General features: G+C 47.0%; 1 protein-coding gene across 2 annotated transcripts in view; it reads right to left on the reverse strand.

Moving 5' to 3' along the window:
- LOC129840386 (sodium-driven chloride bicarbonate exchanger-like) overlaps nucleotides 1-16,544 on the reverse strand; it is a 37,616-nt gene extending 21,072 nt beyond the window's left edge. The window contains exons 1-3 of one of the 2 annotated variants that reach the window (XM_055908219.1): nucleotides 16,155-16,544; nucleotides 14,169-14,216; nucleotides 397-478 (exon numbers count right to left, since the gene is read on the reverse strand). In XM_055908219.1, coding sequence (XP_055764194.1) covers nucleotides 397-478; nucleotides 14,169-14,216; nucleotides 16,155-16,202 — 178 coding nt within the window. In that variant the 5' untranslated portion in view covers nucleotides 16,203-16,544. Of the gene's footprint in view, nucleotides 1-396; nucleotides 479-12,459; nucleotides 12,731-14,168; nucleotides 14,217-16,154 lie in introns of those variants that run through there. The other variant, XM_055908220.1, reaches the window with a different exon arrangement.
- Nucleotides 16,545-18,303: the final 1,759 nt, after the last annotated feature.

Raw genomic sequence — 18,303 nt, forward strand, 5'->3', positions numbered from 1 at the left:
TGCTCTCTGTGGCATGAAAGTGGCACACGTATTAAACATTATTGCGTTTGTGTGTGTGTGTGTATTCCCTGTTTTCACTACAGTGTCCTCACTCACAAATCCATAGGTTCTCCTTATGGGGCAGCAGGGAATACTACACCAGAGCAAATACAGTGTCACAGTTTCCACTGCAGGCAGAACAAATAATCATGGCAACCGTGAGTGTCTGAGAAAGGTCACAGGGTGCATCCCAGTTTCCTTAACCTGCTCCCGGTCCTTGTCTACTTGTGTCTTCTCCTTCCACCCATAAGGGATATGAAGTCACAGACTATGTAAAAGCAGAATAGGGTTAGGTAGAGGTGGAGACAAGGGGAGACAAATTGAGATGCATCCCTTAAGCTGTTAATGTTGACTCACCTTCCAGCTCTTCCTTCTCAAAGTTGGTGTTGAGCATGGAGCGAGTGCCCCCTCTGTCCAGCACCGCCTCCTCATCAGTCCTCTATAGAAGACAGAGACAGGGGGAGAGAGAGAGAGAGAACGATGAGAGAGAAAGAGAACGATAAAGAGAGAGAGAGATAAAGAGAGAGAGAAAGCGAGAGAGGGGAGAGAAGAGAGAGAGAGAAAGCGAGAGAAGAGAGAGAGAGAAAGCGAGAGAGAAAGCGAGAGAGAAAGCGAGAGAGAAAGCGAGAGAGAGAAAGCGAGAGAGAGAAAGCGAGAGAGAAAGCGAGAGAGAGAAAGCGAGAGAGAGAAAGCGAGAGAGAAAGCGAGAGAGAGAAAGCGAGAGAGAGAGAGAGAGAGAGAGAAAGCGAGAGAGAGAGAGAGAAAGAGAGAGAGAGAGAAAGCGAGAGAGAGAGAGAGAGAAAGAAAGCGAGAGAGAGAGAGAGAAAGCGAGAGAGAGAGAGACAGAGAAAGCGAGAGAGAGAGAGAAAGCGAGAGAGAGAGAGAGAGAGAGAGAAAGCGAGAGAGAGAGAGAGAGAGAGCGAGAGAGAGCGAGAGAGAGAGAGATGAAGTCGAGCCGATAAGGCCCCCATTAACATCGACGGGGCTGTAGTGGAGCCGGTCGAGAGTTTCAAGTTCCTTGGTGTCCACATCACCAACAAACTATCATGGTCCAAACGACTTAATATGCACATGTATTTACAGTATAAAGAGAACCATTCCTTTGCACATCAAGAGAATTTCACAGAAAAAGAGTGCTGTTTTTTTAACGGGCCTAACACACGAGTGGTGAATTTGTCCCAGTGACCATTCCACCATGTCAAAACGACCAATCTGTACATAGAACCACATTTGAATTTTTAAAAAGCTACAACTCTTATATAACAGGCCTCTGGCGTCCTGCCTTCCTCCTGCTGCAAGAGGATGAATCCTTAAATAAACACACAGCAGCTTCATGAGGCTAACTTCATCAGACAGTCACCATGGCAACTAATGTGGCCAATCACAATTTTTATGAATTCACGTTCCCTGACTACCCAGATAGCTTTATTGTTTTAGTCCCGTTTTTCTTTTTTACAAGGATGCTTCCTCATGCATGTGGTCAGATAAATACTGACTCTCACACAGCTGCCGAGAGGAACACTGTTGTTGACCCAACAGACCGTCCTGATAATGGCTAGGTTTGTTGTAGGAGAAATACTGGTTGTGGGGTCGAGGGTCTCAAGAGGGTTGATGGTGTGTGTGTGTGTGTGTGTGTGTGTGTGTGTGTGTGTGTGTGTGTGTGTGTGTGTGTGTGTGTGTGTGTGTGTGTGTGCATTTATACTGTGTCTATGTACTATTCGCTTAGTGAGCGTTCCCAAAATAACATGTTTCTGTCCAGGGGGTTATAGGCTTAATCTTTTTGCCAAATAACATGAGGTGACATAGGAGGTTCTGGGTGCCAGTGTTAAGCTGGTAAAACATGAGAGTCAGGGCAATACTCACAGATGCTGAGTAATGCTAGTTAATTCACTTTGGTAATCAGCCACACTTCATTCACAATCGTCTCTGAGCAAAAGTCAATGCTACACTAAAATCATTTTCCGGTCACTGCTGAGCTTTTCCATATTGCATCATTTGACAATCTAATCAGACTAGAATGTAATCAGCACTTAACGTGATTGGAAAACAGTGAATCTACAGCACTTCGGTTAGACGGTGTAGAACCATACGACAACAGTGTATTAGTAATACAACAGACATGGAAATCAGCTACAAATAACAGTGGTTGTATTATTCCTATCATGTCGCTTAATTATAAAACTCTTTGATGCTTTCAGGCCTGCAGCTGGTGGAAGCACCTCAGAACCTGCCCCTGGACACTGGCTCTATGCCACAGCTTCCAAAGGTAAGATACCAGAGCCTATTAACATAACAAAATGATACCACAGAAGTCAAATCTGAAGCAGTTTAGGTGCATTATAATTGGATAAAAATGAGCGGTGTCACAAATGAAAGGTTAAGTTTGGCTATATGTGTTGTTGTCCTGCTGTTACACTGCTCTGTCTGTTTACAGCCTGCTGAGCTCCAGGCAGAGGTTGTTAAGGTGGAAGCCCCCTGGCCTTGACCCTGACCCTGGCTCTACCCCACAGCTGGAGAAACCATGGCCTTGACCCTGACCCTGGCTCTACCCCACAGCTGGAGAAACCATGGCCTTGACCCTGACCCTGGCTCTACCCCACAGCTGGAGAAACCATGGCCTTGACCCTGACCCCTGGCTTTACCCCACAGCTGGAGAAACCATGGCCTTGGCCCTGACCCTGGCTCTACCCCACAGCTGGAGAAACCATGGCCTTGGCCCTGACCCTGGCTCTACCCCACAGCTGGATAATCCATGGCCTTGACCCTGACCCTGGCTCTACCCCACAGCTGGAGAAACCATGGCCTTGGCCCTGACCCTGGCTCTACCCCACAGCTGGAGAAACCATGGCCTTGGCCCTGACCCTGGCTCTACCCCACAGCTGGAGAAACCATGGCCTTGGCCCTGACCCTGGCTCTACCCCACAGCTGGAGTAACCATGGCCTTGGCCCTGACCCTGGCTTTACCCCACAGCTGGAGCAACCATGGCCTTGGCCCTGACCCCTGGCTCTACCCCACAGCTGCAGTAACCATGGCCTTGGCCCTGACCTTGGCTCTACCCCACAGCTGGAGAAACCATGGCCTTGGCCCTGACCTCTGGTTTTACCCCACAGCTGGAGCAACCATGGCCTTGGCCCTGACCCCTGGCTCTACCCCACAGCTGGAGTAACCATGGCCTTGGCCCTGACCTCTGGCTTTACCCCACAGCTGGAGCAACCATGGCCTTGGCCCTGACCTCTGGCTTTACCCCACAGCTGGAGCAACCATGGACTTGGCCCTGACCCCTGGCTTTACCCCACAGCTGGAGCAACCATGGCCTTGGCCCTGACCCCTGGCTTTACCCCACAGCTGGAGCAACCATGGCCTTGGCCCTGACCCCTGGCTTTACCCCACAGCTGGAGCCCCCCTGGCCTTGACCCTGACCCTGGCTTTACCCCACAGCTGGAGCCCCCCTGGCCTTGACCCTGACCCTGGCTTTACACCACAGCTGGAGCAACCATGGCCTTGGCCCTGACCCTGGCTCTACCCCACAGCTGGAGCAACCATGGCCTTGACCCTGACCCTGGCTTTACCCCACAGCTGGAGCAACCATGGCCTTGGCCCTTTATTTATTTATTTTTATTTTACCGTTATTTTACCAGGTAAGTTGACTGAGAACACGTTCTCATTTGCAGCAACGACCTGGGGAATAGTTACAGGGGAGAGGCGGGGGATGAATGAGCCAATTGTAAATTGGGGATTATTAGGTGACCATGATGGTTTGAGGGCCAGATTGGGAATTTAGCCAGGACACCGGGGTTAACACCCCTTCTCTTACGATAAGTGCCATGGGATCTTTAATGACCTCAGAGAGTCAGGACACCCGTTTAACGTCCCATCCGAAAGACGGCACCCTACACAGGGCAGTGTCCCCAATCACTGCCCTGGGGCATTGGGATATTTTTTTAGACCAGAGGAAAGAGTGCCTCCTACTGGCCCTCCAACACCACTTCCAGCAGCATCTGGTCTCCCATCCAGGGACTGACCAGGACCAACCCTGCTTAGCTTCAGAAGCAAGCCAGTAGTGGTATGCAGGGTGGTATGCTGCTGGCTTTACCCCACAGCTGGAGCAACCATGGCCTTGACCCTGACCCTGGCTTTACCCCACAGCTGGAGCAACCATGGCCTTGGCCCTGACCCCTGGCTTTACCCCACAGCTGGAGCAACCATGGCCTTGGCCCTGACCCCTGGCTTTACCCCACAGCTGGAGCAACCATGGCCTTGACCCTGACCCTGGCTTTACCCCACAGCTGGAGCCCCCCTGGCCTTGACCCTGACCCTGGCTTTACCCCACAGCTGGAGCAACCATGGCCTTGGCCCTGACCCCTGGCTCTACCCCACAGCTGGAGCAACCATGGCCTTGGCCCTGACCCTGGCTCTACCCCACAGCTGGAGCAACCATGGCCTTGACCCTGACCCTGGCTTTACCCCACAGCTGGAGCAACCATGGCCTTGACCCTGACCCTGTCTCTACCCCACAGCTGGAGCAACCATGGCCTTGGCCCTGACCCCTGGCTTTACCCCACAGCTGGAGCAACCATGGCCTTGACCCTGACCCTGGCTTTACCCCACAGCTGGAGCAACCATGGCCTTGGCCTTGACCCCTGGCTCTACCCCACAGTTCCCACAGGTAAGAAACCAGAGCCTATTAACATAACAAAATGATATCACAAAAGTCAAACATGATTTATCTTTGCAGTTCAGATCAATCTGGACAGTATTACAAATGACTGTGTATTATCTGCATTCCATTTAGAATGCTGGTCAAAAGCAGTGCACTATACAGGGAATAAAAATCCATTACATACGCATCCCGTGACTGGATGACTGTGGCTACAGACCAATCAAAGACGTCCTACACTGCCAATCCTGGATGCTGAAGAAGATTAGGCTAGCCCAGGCCAGGTTGCTGGAGGGAGGAGGCACCCACACATGGACGCCCATGTGACTGAGCCTAGAGGATCATGGGAATGTGGACAGATGGTGGTGGGGATGGGTGGGTTGTGGCCGGGTGGGCTTAGACATCACATTAGACCGTCTCAGGAGGGTGATTTCTCCTAGACAGATGGAGATCAAGGAATTTTCAATAGAAAGTACACAAACGTTTTCAGGGCTGGTTTGTTTGTGACTGTGATATTGGATGTCAAGTCATTTACGTCTTGCTTCAAGTAATGGGCCACTAACCCATCATGTGGCCAGTGTCCGTGTGCTCACTGATTATCTGAGAAGTCGGACACAAGCAAAGCTGTTTCCACATACACAGCTGAAACTGAGATCTCTAGTATAGAGGCTGTGGGAAGAAGCATCAAAAGAGGAATGAATGAAAGAATGAAAAAAAGAAAGACAGACATCCTAACCAGAGTCCCTTTGGTGTAGGGCACGGAATTTAAAAAGTCATAAATACATATTTTGGTTTATTCAATGGTGTAGGGCAAAACTGGCATGTATACCCATTCGATTTATCAGGCAGTATGGCTGTCATAGCAGAGTGTGGAGCGCGAGAGACCACCCTTGGAGAAATGTGAAGGGTGACCGGGGGCAGACCCTGCTGCTTCTATCCCCAGGAGGACCCATGGCCCCCTGGGAAATCCCCTCGTTCTCAGTGACATCATAATGAAATCCCCCACCTCCTGCTCCCTGGCTACTAGCTCGTGAGAAAAAATGTTTGGTCTGATAGAACAACAATGAAATAACCTATGAGAATGTCTTGTTATAAATTCTGTGTCTGATCAAATATTTGTCATCCTCTTCAGGGTTGAGTGTCAATTCAATTTCAATTCAGTGAATTCAGGAGATGAATCTCAGTTCAATTCAGAAGTAGAAGTGTCATTCATTCAACTTACATGATACTCATTTTATTAATGAATCAATTTTCAATTCACTTCCTGATCTGAGGGAGTTAGAATGGAAAGGACTCCACCACTAACCCCACAACACCATCTTAACAGAGACGTGCTCATGAATTCATGGTGAAGTCTCGTTAGATCAACATGATGAGAAAAGCGGTCAATATATCCTAGGACGCCAACTGTCTTTCTCTGTGCCGGGACCACTATAGGAGGACGGAGTGGTGTTCCGTGTCTTCTGTTCAGTTTGACAAATGAGACAGCATCTCCGGCCTGCAGCAGGTTTCTGTCTCTATCTATTAATAGCCTGGTGTGAGGACAGGATCTCCTGCAGGCTGCAGAGCTGCAGAACACTGATGTAAGAGCGGCAGAGAAAGCTTCCCCGCCACGGATTTCATCTCCTCACAAATTCTAACCTTTTGCCATAGGTGTGTAAATCCCAGGGTCTAACCCTGGAAAGAGATATACACAGCACTGACTAAATCAGCTCCTATCATGCTCTCTGCCTGGTGACGACATCAGAGCAGCCAGCGCGAGGTGGGAGTTGCTCTCCATGCCCGCACACACACGCATAAATGCACAGAGAAATGAGCACACACCATGCATACGCTAACAAATGCATATCCAGGCCTAGTTCTGCAGGCAGTTAGTCAGCTTGATAGGAATGAGCGGAGCAACACATGTAGTGGGAAGCTGCTGTAGCCCTGGACTGAAAACCAGAGGAGGACGAGGAGCTTGACATCATGTAGGGGGAAGGGGAAGCTTCTGTAGCCCTGGACTGAAAACCAGAGGAGAACGAGGAGCTTGACATCATGTAGGGGGAAGGGGAAGCTGCTGTAGCCCTGGACTGAAAACCAGAGGAGGACGAGGAGCTTTACATCATGTAGGGGAGAAGGGAAGCTGCTGTAGCCCTGGACTGAAAACCAGAGGAGGACGAGGAGCTTGACCTTATGTAGGGGGAAGGGGAAGCTGCTGTAGCCCTGGACTGAAAACCAGAGGAGGACGAGGAGCTTGACATCACGTAGGGGGAAGGGGAAGCTGCTGTAGCCCTGGACTGAAAACCAGAGGAGGACGAGGAGCTTGACATCACGTAGGGAGAAGGGGAAGCTGCTGTAGCCCTGGACTGAAAACCAGAGGAGAACGAGGAGCTTGACATCATGTAGGGGGAAGCTGCTGTAGCCCTGGACTGAAAACCAAAGGAGAACAAGGAGCTTGACATCATGTAGGGGGAAGGGGAAGCTGCTGTAGCCCTGGACTGAAAACCAGAGGAGAACAAGGAGCTTGACATCATGTAGGGGGAAGGGGAAGCTGCTGTAGCCCTGGACTGAAAACCAGAGGAGAACAAGGAGCTTGACATCATGTAGGGGGAAGGGGAAGCTGCTGTAGCCCTGGACTGAAAACCAGAGGAGAACAAGGAGCTTGACATCATGTAGGGGGAAGGGGAAGCTGCTGTAGCCCTGGACTGAAAACCAGAGGAGAACAAGGAGCTTGACATCATGTAGGGGAAAGGGGAAGCTGCTGTAGCCCTGGACTGAAAACCAGAGGAGAACAAGGAGCTTGACATCATGTAGGGGGAAGGGGAAGCTGCTGTAGCCCTGGACTGAAAACCAGAGGAGGACGAGGAGCTTGACATCTATCTGATTTCCACGTTTGGCGAGTTCAAGGTTGACCTTGGAAAGATGCCTGCCATTGGCTTCTCTCCCTCCTCCTCTCTGTTTACTAAACACCAAGGCCATTCCCAGGCCTATTCTCCTGTTCTCTATGCACTCCACAGAGATGCATTAGAAACGGCATGTAGCTATATTTTCTGCTGTTCCCATCAGCAATGATCCATTATTTAAACGCATACAGTTGTTTTGGTATTCAGTTCAGGGCTACAGCAGCCCCCCCATGTCCCTGCATGTGTTGCTCACGGATGCACTCTGCTCCTTCCTATCAAGCTGACTAACTGTTTGTATCATCTGTGCAGTGTAGGTCCACAGGGCCATTTGGGACATAGCCCTGAAAATAGAGCCCTGAACAGAGCCCTGAACAGAACAGGGACAAGAAAGAGCTTTATCCTACTATTTCCTTGAAGTTTACAAAAATCCCCCTTTAATCTGGACTGCATCCAATACGCTTATATTTACATAGATATGCAGATTTGGCAGTAGAGGTGGGATGGGAGGGGTATCGGTCGTCTATTTAGTAAGTAAGCTTTGTCCGAGCCAGAACGGCCCGTTAGGCAGGAGTCTATTTCCTGTTTCTGTAGCGTGAGGCAGATTGATGTACAAGTACTCCCCCTGGACAGAGCGCTAGTCTATCGCAGGACCGATCCGGTGTATGTGACAATAACACATCTCATCTAAAAAACCCTGGAAGCAGGTTTCCTGCCATGAATCCAAAACATCAAGGACACCCTGTTCTTTGCGAAGTGAAAAGGTACAAAAGTGAATATTGACACAATTGTTTTATTTACTCCAGTAACTTGATTACCGGTTTTGTCTGTCAAATCCTACTTTTTTGTAGATTTTTTCCGTGACAGTGATGAAGCAACAGAAAACAAGAATCAAGCCGAAAGCCTCCAAAACCAAAATCCCTCTACGGATTACAAACAGCAGGTGGCCCGGAATAGAATTACAGTTTCACAGGTGGTGCCTTCATTCCCCCAGCCAGCTAGCCTATCAATACAATACACCACTGACCCAAATCAGCCCCCAACCCTGGGACACAACAACTGACCCAGGATAACCTGGTAGTCTGTATCCCCACCACTCATTCTAATGAGTTCTGAAATCTGACATCAATGGACTATTATGGAGTGAGTGTGACTGTGACCTTAGGAATCAACAAAGTCAGTATGTGTTTCCTGAGTCCTTAGAGGGGTCGGACCACGAGGAAGCTAACTGACCTAGATAAGGGAGTACAGCTACCACCGGAAGTTACTTTTCGTAGCAGGTTAGGATAGCATTTTAGCTAACCCTAACCCTTTTCCTAACCTAATTGGGTCCAGATTTTCTATCTGTAGAGCATCATACTATCAACAAACTATCTGTTGAGAAGCAAATGATTGGTTAGGTTGTGGTTAGGTTGAGAATAAGGGTTAGGGTAATGGTTAGGGTAAGGGTTAAGTTTAGGGTTAGGATAAGGGTTAAGGTTAGGGTCATTCTCCTAACCTGCTACGAAAAAGTCACTTTGTAGCCTCAGCATATACCATCTAATCAAAACTCTAGATAAGCTGTACTAACTGCTACTGGTTAAAAGGACGACCCATGAAGGAGCACTGGGGGCTTGGAGGTGATGACAAATGAGGTAATATACACTGGTCCTATGTTTCATGAGCAGATATAAAAAAAATCCCAGAGATTTTCCATACGCACAAATTGCTTTTTCTCTCAAGTTTTGTGCAGACATTTGTTTACATCACTGTTAGTGAACATTTATCATTTGCCAAGATAATCTATCCACCTGACAGGTGTGGCATATCAAGAAACTGATTAAACAGCATGATCATTACACAGGTGCACCTTGTGCTGGGGACAATAAAGGGTCACTCTAAAATGTGCAGTTGTGTCACAACACCACAGATGTCTCAAGTTTGGAGGGAGCGGAGCATGCAATTGGCATGCTGACTGCAGGAATGTCCACCAGAACTGTTGCCAGATAATTTAATTTCTCTACCATCAGCTAACTCCAATGTCGTTTTAGAGAATTTGGCAGTACGTCCAACCGGCCTCACAACCGCAGACCACATGTAACCACGCCAGCCCCGGACCTCCACATCCAGCTTCTTCACCTGCAGGATCTTCTGAGGAGTCCCTTTTGTTGGGAAAAACTCATTCTGATTGGCTAGGCCGATGCCTCCCAGGCCCACTCATGGCTGCACCCCTGCCCAGTCATGTGAAATCTATAGATTAGTGCCTAATGAATATACTTCAATTGACTGATTTCCTAAGGGCTCCTGAGTGGCACAGCGGTCTAAGGCACTGCATCTCAGTGCAAGAGGCGTCGCTACAGTCCCTGATTCGATTCCAGGCTGTATCACATCCGGCCGTAATTGGGAGTCCCAATCGTCCAGGTTTGGCCGGGGTAGGCCGTCATTGTAAATAAGAACTTGCTCTTAACTGACTTGCCTAGTTAAATAAAGGTAAAAAAATATATATATAATCATAATAATAATATGAACTGTATCTCAGTAAAATCTTTGAAATTGTTACATTTATATTTTTGTTTATATTTTTGTTCAGAACCCGAGGGAGCACAAACACACACGCATGCAAACAGGCACAGTTGCAACAACACACACACACACACACACACACACACACACACACACACACACACACACCCACACCCACACACCCACCCAGCTGGTCCCTGTGTGTGTAGCGATAGCACCTGCATTCCCCTCATGTTAGGTCAGGTCCTACACCTTGGACAGTACAAACCGTTTATTTTGTGATAACGACATGCTCTCATCAAACAGACAAATGGTCAGATGGCTTTCAACACAGAGCATGGCGTGCCGAGGTCTCTCAACTAACGACTGATGTGATCTGAAATAAACTGCACCCAACACTTCCAGTTCCCTTAAAAATGACTTCCTTTCTCGTCTTTACCTCCCACACACGCTGTTGGACGTCATTCCTTTCTTCGATAACCACTCTAGAACCTCGCTTGCGATTTCCCTTTCCTTGAGCATTTATTTTCAAATTACCGTATTCAAGGAGATGGTGATTTTCAGCGCAGGAAATACATTGTTTTTCTTGAGTTCGAACAAGAACTAGTTTGATAATGCACTAACTGTAACCAGTTGAATCAGAAGTGTTAATGCAGGGTTGGAACAAAGGCCTGCTAACACACAGTCTGGAACCCTAGGGCCAGGATTGCACATCCCAGTTGTGAACAAAGTCTTTGTTTAAAATGTAAACCACCTACAAATCAAAATGACATCCTGGGACTTCAGGTCGACCTCTGGCAGAGATAACATTATGATAGACTGCTTGACTAGAGGAGGTGGTCTGCTGATGTTATCTTTCAGGGGGAGCTATTATGGAACTCATTAAGAAACAATAAACACAGAGGATGTCTCCTAATGTTGACTGAAAGGTGTGCCTGGGTTATGTACCCATATCTTCGCCAGTAACAATTACAGACCTATCTGTTCACACGGGTGTAGGGTGAAGTTGCCCCTCGACGCTGACCTAGGGTCAGCTACGCTTTTCCCTCACTAATGGTTAAGGTTATGACTGGGGGAGGGGACGCTGATCCTAAATCTGTACCTAGGGGAAACGTCAACCCGGAGCTTTCACACGATCCGTTTCCAGGAAGCCGTTTTGGTTAGAATACAGTCTTCCAGGACACACACACCAGCCTTGTGACCCAATTTCCACGTTCCTCATATGTCTCTCAGGGAGTTCTGTGACGCACGGAACCTGCAGAGATGATCAACGTTTACCTTCAAAGGATATCTAGGCCATGAGGTATACATTAAAGGACTTCTCTACTTATTATTTTGACCAACAACACCTATACGGATCAGAAGCATATAGCATATGACTTTTCACAAAGCCTCATCTACGGGATAGAGGATTACTGACTGTAGATCAGTCTAATGTGGATGAAATACTGTACATGCGTTTCAAGCCGGGGGGATTCTATATAGCTACAGCTAGTGGATTAGCATGGGCGGAGCCCCTTACACCAGAGCCATGGGATTGTATAAGGGCAGACGTCGTCACGCGTCTGATCCCTACAGATGGCCGTAGTTACCGTGGCAATGGCAGTGTGCTCAGCATCAGCATCCCAGGGGAGCTTCTCGAAGCCATACCTATCTATCACAGGCTTCCTATTCACTTTGTGACATCAACACAGTTTAATCCAAAGCATAAAAGACATCAACAAACAGCAATACTTCTGAAGTAGCCATAAACTGACAAAGACAGAGACAAACACAAACAGTTTAGGTCATTTGGTTTCCTCTGGCTTCTCTCAAAGATCAATCGGGTTCATGACAGTGGGTATAATCTCTAGCTCGATCTCCCCCCACTCGCAAAATGAGAGTGCTCGAGTCCCATCTGTCAGTAGCTCCTCAGAACCTTTTCCTATGCAGGAAGATCAGCAGCACCGCTAGCGTCTACTGCAGAACAACAGCAGTGATCAAGCATCGCAATAACCAACACCATAATACTGAACTGGAGGCCATTCACTCTGCCCTGTAGTGACTTCAATGTTAATCCGCCAGGGTGTTCAGGAAAGCGTCAAATGGCCCATTTGCTATCCATCAATAATGTTGTATAGTGTTTCTGTCCAATGTCACTGTTGAGAAATGATGACGTGAATGTGTGCATGATAAGTCTGCAGTGGTATATTTTCATAAACCCAAATATGAGCTAAAACTCCGATCAGGATATATTCTCACATGAACACAAACAATGTTGTGACGCAACAACCAATAGTTTAGGCCACGTGAACATCACCAGCATTACCATCCCATTCTTTGTCACCCTCTATGCGCCAACCTCCCTCAGGTGGCACAGGCTAAACCCAGAGGCGTACCTGGCAGTTAAATCCATTGGAGTTGGGGTCCAAGCTCCCTGATAACATGGCGCGTCAGTATGGGCAAGGAAGCCCGAGATTTCCCCTTGGATTTACAGTGGTCGAAAGACCGCAAGATGGAAGCTCAGAATCCAAGCCCCGGACAGAACCTGTGTTTGTCGGCTGGAGATATTGGCAGTAAGTTCGAGCCAGGCTCTTCTCACCGGTTCCTCTTCCCCATGCCAGCCAGCCTCCTCCTGACAGCAGCTTCGCAACACAAACAAGCGCCAGACTGCCCAGCTCTCATCCAGACGAGCTCCGATGTTTCCTGACAAGCATCCGTCCACCAATCCCCTGTGAGATTAGCGAGCTGCTGACATCACCGATGCTGGGCTGTGTGGTGTTGTGGCCCTCTTATCTAAGAGAGGCTTGTAGCTAAGTCACGGTAAGCAAAACACACACACACACACAGACCCTTCTTCTGTGAGGTTTGAAGAGAAAAGCCCTAGGACTCCTCACCGCTGCACCTGCCACATCTGATCCATCCTAAATCCACAGGGACATGCTATGAGGCGGTTCTACTCTGCAGTCATCCTCTGTGTGTGTGTGTGTGTGTGTGTGTGTGTGTGTGTGTGTGTGTGTGTGTGTGTGTGTGTGTGTGTGTGTGTGTGTGTGTGTGTGTGTGTGTGTGTGTGTGTGTGTGTGTGTGTGTGTGTGTGTGTGTGTGTGTGTGTGTGTGTGTGTGTGTGTGTGTGTGTGTGTGTGTGTCCTGCCTAGGACACTACTGTACTCAATCTGTGCTGCATCGTCATCAGAACACTGTGGCAGAAACATGCTGTACTGGAAATGGATCCGTCGTTTTAAGCGATTCTTCTGCTACACTACCTAATGACATACATGCCCAGTGGTAGTAGTACTGGATCAATAACAATTTAGGCACGGATGATAAATAGGATTGTTGAGGAAACTATCAGAAATGTGAAGGAAAGGCACTAGCATCTCTCTTAGCTGTGTCTTCTCTCCCCCTCCCCCTCTTCCTCCCCCTCTCTCTTCCTCCCCCTCTCTCTGCTATAATTAAACATCCAAAGGCACACAGTTGGTCTAGGCACTTAGCTCGCTACAGTGGGGCTGGCTCTGCACAGTCGGATCACCCAGTCAGACAGAGATGTCCCACTGATCCAAGAACATTATGTCCAAGAGAACAGGCCTAGCTCTGCCTGCTATACCCCACTCTGCTCTACAGACCTCCCCAGTCTGTCCACACTAGATCCCCTCCAGCCAGAAGGCCAGCCAGGCTCACTGTGCCCAGGTTTAGGACTCAACATTCAGATCCATCTTTACTACATCACACACTCTCCATCTCCTGTCTCCAGCCCTAACTCCCAACACCCTCTCTCTACCCAATATATGCCAGCATATGTATTTCTGATGTGGAATCTGTACGCTCGACTCAAGTTTTTGCTGAAGTCTCCCATTGACGTCAATGAATGATTTCTGTGAAAGTCTTGGTTGGGAGCTCTTATCTCAAGTCTGACTCAGGACTTCGAAAGCTTGCCAGATGGATTTTCAGTGATATTCATAACTAAGACCGTTTGAAATGGATACCTACACATTTGCTGCATGAAGTGGCTTTATCTGTAGCTGAAATCAAAAGGACTCGTGTATGACTGAGCAAACGTAGTAGGACTTATCCTGCATGCTTGGCTTGGTATGAAAGCAGAAGTACTCACCACATTCGTGTCTCCTTGAGGTACCTGAGGGCTCTGGGGGCTTGGTTCCTGTAAATAACAAGGTCAGTATAACATCAATCCACGGGACATTGTTTACATGCATAATCCAGTCTTGCTTAGCTGCGCATCTTCACACTGGAAGTCATTGAGTGCTATGCAATCACTGCCGGTCCCCAGGTTTTTAATACAAGTTACATGCCATTATTGTTTGTCATACACTGAGGATTTCCACAGAATACTCACTCCTACTATCACCTCACATACCCACACACAACCTTTAGCAACTATGGCAACGCATTGGGATTCAGGACACACGCTACAGCTAGGCAGCCAAGAGTTATGATGACACGGCACTGCACTCTGCATTGTGAGTAAGTGACCAAAAGCAGCCCATGTTATATTCAACCTGTGGTCAATCCACAGCACTGGTTAAGTAGGCTCGCACAGACGCCCTGTTTTATCAATGTCATTTTTCAATGTCATGTTTGTTTTTCTTTTTATAATGACCTATGCATAAAGGGAAACAATGTTTTCAACAGCGTTTGAACAAAAGCCATATTTCCCCTCTCCCTGGCTTTGAGGCGAGAATCCAGCACGGCGGCCATTTCTCAACATGCCATCACCGGAATGCTAAACAGGACCTGACCGCTGAAACAGGCACAGTCTTTGGACACCACTGGGTGTGGTCTCTATTCGACATGTATAGATTACGGTTCATCAATCTTGTCTATGACTGTGGATGGACCATAGAAAGAGTATGTCCTATAGGGTGAGAGAGAGAGAGAAAAAAACCTCTAGTTCTTATTGATGAGTGGTGTCTGTTTGTGGCTTCCCTTAATAATACACCTATAGATCCTAATGGGTCCAATCAGATATCAGATGAGCCGATATCTACTGTCTAGTAGTAAACTACCGTAACAACATGGGGCCGTGAATTTACAGCTGTCCACAATTATAGGACCTGGCTCTGTCCTAAAGCTCTTAAATGACTTATTTTCCTTATTTCCTTCGTATCATAACCACTGATTGGCAGACAGACTGAGTAGGACTTCACCATAGTGCTTCTATGAAGTATTTGGTGATCAGTTGGGATGTGTCTGATTCTGAGTCCGGATGAACGTTCACAAGATGACAGACATTCTAATCAGCTCCACCGTAAGGTAATCCAGCAGGGGACCAGGAGGGGGTGGCACTGTAATTGGGGAGGACGGGCTTGTGGTAATGGCTGGAGCGGAATAAGTGGAATGGTATCAAATAGATCAAACACACGGTTTGATGCCATTCAATTTGCTCCGTTCCAGCCATTAGTATGAGCCGTCCTCCCCTCAGCAGCCTCCACTGTCAGTAGGTGCATGCCACAGACACATCAATTGCAGACTCAACAAGACATGGGCCTACATCATCCTTTATCAATAACAAAATGTGTCAGCTATGGCATTAGAAGAGGAATTAGTGGATATAAAGAAGGGCATTAGTAATAGATAAATAAATATGACCATATCTTTCTAAATCAGGTTAATTACAGTATTCTATAGGTATTTGATGTAGTAGACTATGCAATAAAAACATCAATATTGTGGAGTTTTATTATCACACTTTGTTGACAATATTAATGCAGGTCTATTGGTCCAGCATAAAAAAAGATCCAGGATGGTCCAGAATGAAGAAATCATCACAAATATTACGATGTCTCGATATTTTCAATAAACAGTTGTCTTGGCGAACCGGTTTATAAAACTAGGTTATAACCTACTTACCTATATTAGGCCTATTACAGTTTTGTCATTTTCTAAAGCTATAAAATAACCGATGTAATAACATACATAGACTATCTATGATTTATTTCAAATGTATTGCACACATAGGCTGATTTACGCAGGTGTGTTCAATCCCCACATCAAGACATTCTCAATCAACGATATGAAATCCATTTTCAGTGAGAACACAATGGTTGCCTATTGTAGGTTGCCTATGGGACATCCTTACCATGGGTAGTAGCGGCTCCATTTGTGCTCCTTGATCCGTTAGGTCCATATTTTCCTTGCCTCGCTTTCTCTGTAGACTTGATACGCTCCTATTGTATTCTTCTATCTAGTGTTGCCGGGCTATATCAGGGTGAACCCTTATATAAACTGGGCCGATTTTCTCAAATTAAGGTAAGCATCCTCCTCCTCCAGTCCTACATAATTTAGGCATGGGGTAGCGATTTCCCATTCACGCGCTCAAGCTTGGAGAGTGCAATTTGCGCTCCATGACGAGGTGGAGCACACGTGAGGCAATGAAGCGCAGCACGATATAGAATTCGCCTACAGTGGCGCGCGTTGCCCCAAGATTGCACACATGTCGACCTATTCTTAAAAATGATCCACAGAATATTGTTTTAGGACGGGTTGCACTCAATAGAACAGGATATGAGCGCACAACACCGGAGAAGCTCAGGATAAAACAGAGGTAGACTCTAGTAGTTATGTTGACAGATATTGATGTTAATTTGGGACAATATTGAATTAGGTAGGCTATTATACGCTACCATGGTCCTATTGTAATCCAAATTAACCACACAAAAAAAAACACGTAGGCTACTATATTTTAATGTGGCCTATTTTGGTTCTGTCCGTATTATGTGGTTAACGAAGGATCCTGGGATTGATGGCTGACCCATGAAATTAGCCTATACAGTAATTCATTTGCTCTATTGCAATCGATGAGGGAAAATTGGGACCGTAATCGAATGGCCTACTTCACAAATTGTAAAATACATGCAGATAACCATGAACCATTTCTATCATGGCCCACATGTGTGCGCAGTGCGATGGGATATACAGCACATTGATTCATTCACCCATTTGTGAAGTCGTTGACTGAAATCCTTTGAAAAACGTTACATTGGTGCCACCTAGTGTTCAATGGGATGATGCGTCATATCAAACTGAGCAATTTGATTAATAAATTGACGTAATTTTCAGTAGTCAGCTCATTTTCTTCCAAATTTAATGATCAACATTAATCAATCAGGAATATATTACAAATTTAAAACAACTATCAATAGAAAAAACAAACATATCTCCAATCACATCGAGATATTAGATTAGGATAGGATAAAGTAATCCTTCTAACCCCCCCCCCCCCCCCCCTTAAAAGATTTAGATGCACTATTGTAAATTGTCTGTTCCACTGGATATCATAAGGTGAATGCACCAATTTGTAAGTCGCTCTGGATAAGAGCGTCTGCTAAATGACTTAAATGTAAATGTAGATTTAAATGGATACCCGTTTCAAGTCAAATAATCAAAAGCAGTATGCTCCTCCAGCAGGAGACAACATTACATACATCAAAAATAATTGAGGATAAAAACACAATAAAACCCGATGGCTTATCGATCCAGTATTTATGCTGCATTAGTTTATGTGTCGGGGGGCTAGGGTCAGTTGGTTATATCTGGAGTACTTGTCCTGTCTTATCCGGTGTCCTGTGTGAATTTAAGTATGCTCTCTCTAATTCTCTCTTTCTCTCTCTCTCTCGGAGGACCTGAGCCCTAGGACCATGCCTCAGGACGACCTGGCATGATGACTCCTTGCTGTCCCCAGTCCACCTGTCCCCAGTCCACCTGTCCAACTGTTCTACCTGCGGCTATGGAACCCTGACCTGTTCACCGGATGTGCTACCTGTCCCAGACCTGCTGTTTTCAACTCTCTAGAGACCGCAGGAGCGGTAGAGATACTCTTAATGATCGGCTATGAAAGGCCAACTGACATTTACTCCTGAGGTGCTGCACCCTCGACAACTACTGTGATTATTATTATTTGACCATGCTGGCCATGCACAGCCAGAAGAGGACTGGCCACCCCTCATAGCCTGGTTCCTTTCTAGGTTTCTTGCTAGGTTTTGGCCTTTCTAGAGAGTTTTTCCTAGCCACCGTGCTTCTACACCTGCATTGCTTGCTGTTTGGGGTTTTAGGCTGGGTTTCTGTACAGCACTTTGAGATATCAGCTGATGTACGAAGGGCTAAATAAATACATTTGATTTGATTTCCAATGTGTTCCTCATTTTTCAGCAAGATGACAGGTGGAAAAGACCAACACTTCACATGCACTCAATGCAATTAAAAGCAACACAAGCAATTTACAGCAATCA

The sequence above is a fragment of the Salvelinus fontinalis genome, chromosome 41 (genome assembly GCF_029448725.1).
Source record: "Salvelinus fontinalis isolate EN_2023a chromosome 41, ASM2944872v1, whole genome shotgun sequence".
In the NCBI taxonomy this organism is placed as follows: domain Eukaryota; kingdom Metazoa; phylum Chordata; class Actinopteri; order Salmoniformes; family Salmonidae; genus Salvelinus; species Salvelinus fontinalis.